The sequence below is a fragment of the Capra hircus genome, chromosome 25, assembly GCF_001704415.2.
Source record: "Capra hircus breed San Clemente chromosome 25, ASM170441v1, whole genome shotgun sequence".
In the NCBI taxonomy this organism is placed as follows: domain Eukaryota; kingdom Metazoa; phylum Chordata; class Mammalia; order Artiodactyla; family Bovidae; genus Capra; species Capra hircus.
The window spans coordinates 42,483,349-42,492,620 of record NC_030832.1 but is presented as its reverse complement, the minus strand read 5'-3'; the positions used below and the strand labels follow the sequence as shown (position 1 = coordinate 42,492,620).

Genomic DNA, 9,272 nt, shown 5'->3' with positions numbered 1-9,272 from the left:
ACTGTTTAGTATTCATCTGAAACGCACTTTTAAAAATTAAAACTCTTTATTTGAACATTTCGGCAGCGTCTTACCAATTCGGTGGCAGCAAAGAAGCTCTACCAAAGTGTGGAAAAGCATCTGCAAAAATACACTGCGCAGAGTCCTGTCTCGCGTCTTTAAAAATAAATATTCAAAATATTTCCACCCCATCTCCCAAATTTAGCTTTACATAGGAAATTTTGATTTATATATTTATCCTGTAATATATGAAACATATGTATACATTTTATTCAACTTAACTGCATAGGCATTAGTTTCAATTCTAACAAGAGTGAAAAAAAATCCTAGTTTATGTGGCTTTCGTATATTTGAGGACTATTGTGCAATGCACATAAAACTCTTCAGAAAACCAGTCAGCACCATCATTTTGTCTTTTTCTGAAAATACATTTATGGTACACCAAAAAACTGTCTTAACCCAATAAAACTTAAATAATTCTTAAGGTAAAACAATCTGTAACTTCAAGTGCCTTGCAGATACATTTATAAAGTCTGCTCAGTAAAATAGTCTAAATATTAAATATTAATTATAACCAAAACAAAGAGAATGGCCAAGTCATAATAAAAGGCAAATCCAACCAGAGCCAGCACAAAGTGCTGCTGTAAGAACAGCGTCACCAAATGTCCTGGTTTCATGAATTTGCCACGTGGGACAATCTTTAATAACTGTAAGTGGAATAAAAACATAAGCCTCTGAAAGACAGAGCATGTTAGTGTTTGCTTTTCAGCAAAATTCAAGACAAAACCTGAATATACCCAAAAGATTGGATTTCTTGGTTCCTATTCATAGTGTGAAGTGAAACTGCAGGGAGAACCCGATGGGATGAGCCCAGTGGAGACCTGAGAACTCTTATTTACATTTTATACAGATCCAGACCATCCCCTCTTGAGTCAGATACACTTCAAACCTGCAACAAAGGCAAACGCTCCAGGGTTCCTGACGGGATGATGGAAAATCCTTCTCAGCGGTGGGAGCATGCTAAGCAGGAAACCCCATTTTCATTACTTCTGCACCTGGTGATATAAAGGGCCACTTATGCCAACAGAGGAGCATCTCATCCTAAAGGGAGGGAGTTCAGCTCTCAGCTTTGGTGACACCGTTCATCCCTGAAAGACGTGTGCTGGGTTGAACACGCATCTGCTCCCAAAGGCCCTTTCAAGGGGCTGATGAAGGCTGCTGTCAAGGCCTCAAGAACACTCCAAGCTTTTTAACCTCCTTTGCCTTGTTCCTGATGTCAAGCAAGTAGTTTTATGTTCAAAGTCAAATCCCCCCCACCCCCCAAAAAATAAGTGTCTGTGTGAACCATACATTCAGATGAATCCCCAGAGGCCACCTGTGGCTGGTAGGCCTCTGAGCCCACGAGCCAGCATGCAGTGTCTGCTGGGGACGGGGCAGCGGCCGTGCAGCGGGCATCACTCCACCCTGGGTCCTGCCGGCGGTCGGCGCATGTATTTCAGGGGCGACTAAATGCTGCAGTCTACGCCTGAGCCTGTGAAGGATTCCAGTGTTCCGGGCTGACCACTATATACAAAATGTACAAGAATAGCGAGTCGTCTCTTTACTCAACAGGCTCTCCATGAACTCTGAACCGGTAAAGACACGTGTATTCAGGATGGCCCCAGTTAGAAAAAATCCGAAGTTCCACTATTTGGAAAGCTCTTTCCGGTTTTTTCTGTAATTGAAGGGAAAAGAAAAAAGAATCACACATTTCATATTAATAAGCCCAAGCCCCACCACTTCCCCAGCTGTGAGACTTGAGATGAAGTAGCCAAGCTGGAGATGAAGCTTTTAACATGAAACGCATCATCACAGCACACAGGTTCAGGTCTCTGCGTGCGACACGCTCACGCGGGACAAGCTGCGCACTGGCGAGGTGCACTCGGGCCGGAGGCGCTGGGAGGCGCGGGCCCGCTGCCTCGGGGGCTGGCCCTCACGCCCCGTGGGCGGTCCTCAGGCCGGGACCGTGGCAAGGGAGCCCGGGGTGTGCAGGAAGCACGAGGTCCTTACCGGGGCCGCGAACATCTGGAGAGACTCCCCTTCCTGGTCGTAGGTGAACCGTCCCAGGGGCTGCCCTTCCTCCTGATACTCGTTTTCCAACCCCTGAAACAGAGCCATCTGGTCACTGAGTAAAGGGAGGAGACCAAGTGGTGGTGGGCTGGGCTGGGCTGGGGGCCACGTTTCCGTTAAAGCAGGCGAAGGCCCTCCCAGGAAGGCCTGCCGTGCGCTGGACACGGTGCTATGCGCGCCTCACAGACCACAAAGCCTGTGAGGCAGGCGTTGTTTCCCGTTACATGGGTCAGGAAAACAGGCAGGGAGAGGGCGAGCTGACCAGGCAGACAGCCACGTGGCCCGATGCTGCCCTCCACACTCCAGAGTGGAGCCCCAGGGCACCTGATGAGTGCGGGAGAGGAGAGGAGGCCAGCAGAGTGAGGTCGGCTCACTGCCAGAAAGAGGACGGTGGGTGAGGGACGGGAGTCAGTGTCTGTGGAGACGGTCTCCGTTTGGGAAGATGAGGGAGCCCAGGAGATGACGGTGGTGACGGCTTTCCACAGGATGAATGCGCCTAAGACCCCTGAACTGCGCACTCAGAGAGGCTTAAGATGCTAAGCTTACGCTCTGTGTATTCTACCACAATAAAAAAGCAACCAGTAGGAAACAAGTGACTATTTAGATGTCTGTTTCATAAAAGGAAAAAGGACTTTCTAGGTGTAAAAATGGCATGGAAGAAATCACAGGTAATGACCAGGCGTAACTCAATGTGGAATTAAGACTCCACAGGAGAAAGTGTATCTAACAGAATGACTCATGATCAGTATTCTTACATTAAGAAGCTAAAATGTCCGTAAGGCAACTAAGATATCAAAAGATAAACAAAGACTAGACTAGACTCTACAAAAAAAGGAAACACGCGTGTGAAACACACAGTCACGAAGATTAAAATAAGAGCCATCAGGCCAGTGGAGACTTAAAAAGACCCAGAAAGGGGGCTGCGAGGTGAGGAACGCCTCTCAGACTAACAGCACACGAAGGATCAAAGGCCCCTCGCACCCCCGAAACCCCCCGCTGCCCGAGTGTCTTTCTGCGGAGTCACCGGAGAGGGAAGAAACTTTGGGGAAGCTGGCACGTGGACGGGGCACTCTGGGTAGGCGGCCCAGTGCATAGCGGCAGGAGGTGCTCCAGTGTACCCAGGCGCCAGATGCTGCTAAAACGCCTGCGCTGACGCTCACTGCCACCGACAGATTCTTAGGGTCAACTTGCTCTTTCAGGGTGAGAAGTGAAATTTTATGAATGGTGTTGCCTCAGACCGCATTTTTCTTGCCAAGCTATGCAGCTTGTGGGATCTTAGTTCCCAACTGGGGCCTGGGCCCGGCAGCGGAGGCACAGCCTGCCCGCTGCACAGCGGGGAAGCCCCTCAGCTGCGGCTGTCGTGGAAATGCCAGGGTTGACGGCGGCATCCGAGGCGCTGGGACCCAGACGTCCTCTCCCAGCTGCGCCATGAGAGGCGCGTCCTCCCGCAGCCCCCGTCCCTGGAGACGTCTGGGGACGTCTCCGTCCACGTCAGCGGGCAGAGGGGAGGCCACAAGGGGCGACACCGGCAGCATACTCATGTCCCAGCCTTCTCGGGGCTCCCGGGGGAGGCTCCCGGGGGCTGAGGCGGGGTCTCGGGGCTCCCGGGGGCAGCTCCCGGGGGCTGAGGCGGGGTCTCGGGGCTCCCGGGGGCGGCTCCCGGGGGCTGAGGCGGGGTCTCGGGCTTCGGGCGCACTCACGTAGACCGCGAAGTCCTTGGGGGCGCTGGTGATGCTGCCGGTGGGTGACAGTGCCTTCGGTATGTGCTCCAGGGTGAAGGCGGTCGGGCGGATCGTCATGGACAGCCTCACCACCAGGTACCCCTGGGAGCCTCTGAACGCCCAGCAGTTCCCTGGGTAGATGTCAGGCTGGGGAGAGGAAAACACTCACACTTAACGCTCAACAAGCTCCTGCCGCTTCAAGCAGGAGCCGCGAGAGAAGACTGGCTGATGCTGAAAAAAGCCACAGAATTTCTGCTGGTAAGAAATGGTAAAATCACGCGTAAAATCAGAAATAGGAAGCGAGGAAAGGCATCTGTGACTTCACCCCAAAGGGCCACGTGTGCAGCGTGAGGTGAGCGCCCAGTCAGGCGAGCCTGCAGGAAAGGGCGGCACGCGGCGCTGCGAGTGCCTCGGGCGCAGGGAGGGACTCCGTTCCCAGGGCAACAAGGAAAGCACAACTCGACCGACACCTGTCACCACCTGTCACCACCTCTCACGCTGCAGACAGACCACAATCCCCACCAGACAGAACCCGCTCTGTGCTGGGGGTGCACGCCCCACGTGCTGAGCCCAGAGCAGCGGGACGCAGCCACCCTCCGGCTGAACGGGGAGCCCACGTTCACGCCCTGTGTGTGGACACAGCCCCAGATGACAGAGGCCGAGCGCTCCCCGCGAGAGAGGGCTTGTACTGCGGCGGAGGGCCCGCAGCCCTCACCCGGGGCCTGCCGTCCAGAGGCCGGGACCACCTCCTGTCCACCCCGGCACCCGGTGTGCGGCTCCGCCTCTCCAAGCGCACCAGCCGCCCGCCCTGCGCCTGGGGCTCCGGGTCCCCGGCAGGGTCCTTCCAGCCTGCAGAGAGGCCAGGCTCCCCAGGGGCAAGCCAGGCTGTGCCCTCTCAGACAGGCCTGGGTCTGAGCCGTAGGGGACACCCCTGAGAGACCGTGAGGCCCAGCACAGGATGGCACAGGCACCCTCGCCTGCGCCAAGTCCAGAAACAAGCCAGGCCAGCAGAGGCGTCAGAAATCGCCTCTGAGTGAGTGGGGATGACGGGCCCGTGAGGTGTGGGACTCTGCTCCTGGGTCCTGAGCTCCTGCGTAAGCCACACCCTGGACCGCGGACTTGGGACTTGCACGCTCCAGCCTGCAACTCTGTGGAAGCAGAACACACACCCCCAAACGGTCACAGCGGCACCACGCCTGCTCAAGGCCGGGACACGCACGCGGCGGCCCGGACGCCTGCTCACCTGGATGGCCACGCGGGGCGACTGGGAGAAGTACCAGAGCGGCACACCGAACAGGCTGATGAGCGCGGTCTTGGTCTCGTACGTCTCGGAGCAGCGGGTACTCAAGACGCTCCCCCCTGCAGCAGAGCGGAGACGCGGCTCAGCGTCTCAACCTACTGTTTCAGAAGCAGCATCACTCCCACCTTAGGGATCTGGTTGTAGTGTTCTAAAAATTCTCAGGTTTCTAGTCCTGTAAATAATCTCACATGAAGACCAGCTCCAGCCTTACTTTTCAAACGTTCATTTATGTGCCTGAGGGGGTCTAGCTGCAGCACTGGGGAGGCTCACGCGCGGCTGTGCTTGGCCCCCCAGCTGCGGCGTGCGGGCTCCAGAGCGAAGACTCAGCAGCTGCAGCGCTCAGGCCCAGCTGCTCTGCGGCGTGCGGGGTCGTCCCGACCAGGGATCGAGCCGTGTGCCCTGCATTGCACGGCGAATTTTTCACTGCTGGACCGCTGGGGAGCCCCTCCAGTCTTAATTTTACTTTTTCCAAATTCAGAGTCAACAGTTCAGAAATGTTTCAAGACACACAGTCCTAATGCCAACAAGACACTGGGCTCCCCGCCTGCCACGATGGGGGCAGTGACGCTGAGTGAACTTTTGTTCTCATTTTGAAATAGAGAATAAAGAATCTAACCGGGCATCAGCACTGCCTGACGGAAGTTTTCAGACGGCCTTCTTATTGCTGGGGTGATGGGACGTGTCTAATAGGACAGGACTTCTATTTGGAAATAAACAAAAACGTCCTGGAAGTGGATAGTGGTGACTGCTGTAACACGGCAAGAATACTAAAAGCCACCCAACTGTACACTTGAAAATGGAGAAGTCTGTTGTATGAATTATATCTCAGTAATTACAATAATAAAAATGGTAAAAAAAACGTCCTCTCAATAGGAAAATTTGCCTCTCAATAGGAAATGGGATAGGATGTCGGTGCCAAAGCAGGTCAACATGAGTTGGTGTGGGAACAAACAGCAACTCAAGTGAACTGAGAAGAAAATAAGTATGTGATTAATAAGTCCGAGCAGCCCCGAGCCGTCTGTCCGCTCACAGCCAGCGGCGCCTCGGCCAGATGCACGCCACCACCCCGGGGACGCCGGCAGACACAGCCCCGCTCCCTCTTGGGGCTTCTCACCTCCCAATGGGACAAAATTTTAAACAAGAGAATAACATGATTTTGCTCTAGCTGACCAGCAGGTCCAAACTTCCGAATTCTTTATCTAAAAAAGTGTCTCCTTAAATCCAGTGACTCAGTTTTTTCACTTAAGAAGAGCCAATAAATGCTTTGTTCAGTAACAGAACATTCAGTTCAGCCTTCTCGGGATGATGAGAACTCTCAATCAATGACATACCAACCTGTGAGGACTTACACCTCTAAGAAAACATGGCAACTACTGGTCCCACCAAACTGGTAAAAGTCATGTGATGTCTCTGAGTTGTCAAAGTTTCCTCAGAAACCACTGAATTTCAGACACAAAACTAAAATCACTTAATATTCTAAACAGTCTAAGCACCCGACGCACAGCGAGCAGCTTTCGCACGCTGGCAGAACCTGGCTGCCTCTGGCAGGAGCAGGAGCCCGTGAGGGTGAGTGAGGGGAGGCCCCCGGCCCCGCCCGCGCCCTGCCAGCTGCCCTCAGCCCTCCCACAGGTGCTACACGGTTACTGGCGTGTGCCAAGAACCTCCCTTCCTCCAAGAGACCCTAAACATTCAGAAAGCCAGGATTTTCTCCAACGCGTCTGCTGCCAGACGCTCCCTGAGCTGACGCAATGCCACTCCTGTTTCCACACGCGTCCCGCGTGACCCCGGGTGCTGTCCTGGAGGTCACCGAGGGCTGGCGACAGAGGTCCCTGGGCGCGCCGCCTCGCTGGACCACAGGCTGGCCCTTCCAGTGCACCTGGCCCGGGGCCACGTCCAGCAGCACCTCCGACCAGCCTTCCCGAGAAGCCGGAACGGTGCCCGTCCTCCCCACCCCCCAGCTGTGGCTTCTGGCACGGTAATGGCCATTCTGTCATCTGTCTCCCCCTGCAGAGGAGGTTCTGGGGGGCAAGGACTGTCTGATTCACTGCTGTGTCCCCGACGCCCCCAGCGGGCCTGCACGTGGCTGACGGAGCACTCCTGTCCTGGGACAGTTTGGAAAATACCCTACAGTCAGTGGGCTTCTACACTCTAAAAACCCACACCCTTTACAACACACAAGACTGCGAGTGAGCAGTCAGCAGTCCTGGGGTTCTGCTGCCGCGCGTCATCTGGCCGCGCACCCCACAGCCCGCGCTCCGGGGGAGCTGGCCCGCCTCCAGCAGACCCCAGGTGCGCGCCGGGAGTCCCGCTCCCCCTCGGGCCGTTGCGCGATCTCCCACGCCCCAACCCCTGCTCTTGACCGAGGAGTCGGGCACTCACCCCCGGACTCCAGGGCGAAGTCCACCATGCCCGTCTTGTCCTGGGAGTACAGCTTCAGGGCGTTGTTCACGATGACCTGTGCTTGCTGGGCAGAGGCGGTGCCCACAGGAGCAGAGACAAGACTCACACGTTAGTGACAGAGACAGACTTGCAGTCAGCTCTATGTGGGTGCCTCAGCAACGCCAGACTCGAGTCCTGCTTGTGACTGCGGGGACCTTGGCGGGAGGGCCAAAGCCAGACACCCAGGCTCAGACACAGCACAAAAGGCTGAGCCAGAGCCCCTGGCGCCATAAAAAATGGACAAGCAAGGGACAGCATCAGAGATGGCGACTGGGACCAACTATGGGACATTTCTGTGTAATTCCAGAAGGCATGTGGCCGCCCAGGCAGGCAAAATCTTTGGGACAAAAAGATCAATAAAGTGTAAAATGTGACACTTCCAAGAAGTAGTGTGGCAGCAGGAAGCGTACCCCCCACACACGCTCGGAGTCCAGCGCTTTCTACACCCTCGTCACACCCTTCAGGGACCATCCCCAGGACAGGGCAGCAGCACCTGCTAGCCTGGCACCTGCACGGGCAGTGTCATCGCCACGTGACGGAAACACTCGTCGCCTACTCACCGCTTCTGTTATTCCCGGAGCGCCTGCTCCGCTCACAGCAGACACTACGGTCTCGGAGGTCGGCATCTGTCTTGTCACAGAAATGTGGTGCGTGATGTTCCTCAGGACCTGCAGCTCCAGGTCTCGTAGCAAAGCCTGCACGTCATCCTTGCTCACAAACTGAGCAGACAGCTTCTGGAGCAGCCAGTCGGCAGAAGCATCGTGCTCATCCCCAGAGAAAATGAGTCTGAGAGTCTCTCTGATCTGGACATCCACCTAGAAGCATCATGGGTGAGGATCACATGAATCTATCGTTTCAGATGAATCTTTTCAACTCTTCACTCAATCCCCTTCGACACCCGGAAAAGACCACACCGCTGACCAGAACCCGCGGCAGAGGCGCGACACAGCTCTTCCCTCTCGTACAAGATTTAAGAGCCTCCAATGACGCTGGGACACATTCAGGGAGCAGGGACAGAGGTAAGCAAGTCTGGGCGCCCTGGCTGCCCAAAGAGGGGGCTGGAGGGGGCCGCGCCCCAGGTGAGGGAGGTGCAGAGACGACAGGGCCCCATCTTCAAATTCAGTCTGAGAAGCTAACAGTCCCACACACAACTGCAGAGGTGACTTTACGCAGGGAGGAAGCATCCCAGTGCGATGCTTCTACACAGACACCACGGCGTGCACACGCTCCTCTTCAGGCTCCACAGAGAGCGAGCTCGGGGCAGAAGCCCCCGGGAAAGCGCAGCTCCTGTGACGTCCCCCTCTGTGACGTGCCCTGCCTCGGGGCACCTCAGCACTAACGTCACCATGCTGCACACGTGTCCATAGCCCCCGCGTGTCCATGGCCCCGCGTGGGCTCTTTGACCTCTGTACCCGGGTCCCAAGAGTGGGGCTGCCTGTCTCCAAGACAAAGTCTCTGCGACCCATGACCGTCTCAGGGCCTTCCCCCAGGAGGCTGCAGGCCCCCGTCCCCCAGGCCCCCTGCAGGGACGGCCACCCCCTCACCAACCTGGGGACCGAGGAGCGGGTGTTCAAGCGACCTGCACACCCACTCAGGGAGATGGGTCGCCTGCCCGGCTGGGCTGAGTCTAGTGACCGACTAAACCAAAACCACACAGCTTCAGGGCTCCAACAGCCCTGTTTCACCGGAGCCGTTGTGTGCTC

General features: G+C 55.8%; 1 protein-coding gene across 4 annotated transcripts in view; it reads right to left on the bottom strand.

Annotated features, from left to right (window-relative positions):
* The window catches only part of SUN1 (Sad1 and UNC84 domain containing 1), a 42,847-nt gene continuing 33,599 nt past the window's right edge, over positions 25-9,272 (bottom strand). For all 4 annotated transcript variants that reach the window (XM_018039915.1, XM_018039912.1, XM_018039913.1 and 1 more), the window contains 6 exons: positions 8,130-8,384; positions 7,510-7,594; positions 5,074-5,189; positions 3,810-3,977; positions 2,050-2,142; positions 25-1,714 (listed from right to left, as the gene is read on the bottom strand). In XM_018039915.1, the coding sequence (XP_017895404.1) occupies positions 1,601-1,714; positions 2,050-2,142; positions 3,810-3,977; positions 5,074-5,189; positions 7,510-7,594; positions 8,130-8,384 (831 nt within the window). In that variant the 3' untranslated portion in view covers positions 25-1,600. The remainder of the gene's footprint in view (positions 1,715-2,049; positions 2,143-3,809; positions 3,978-5,073; positions 5,190-7,509; positions 7,595-8,129; positions 8,385-9,272) is intronic.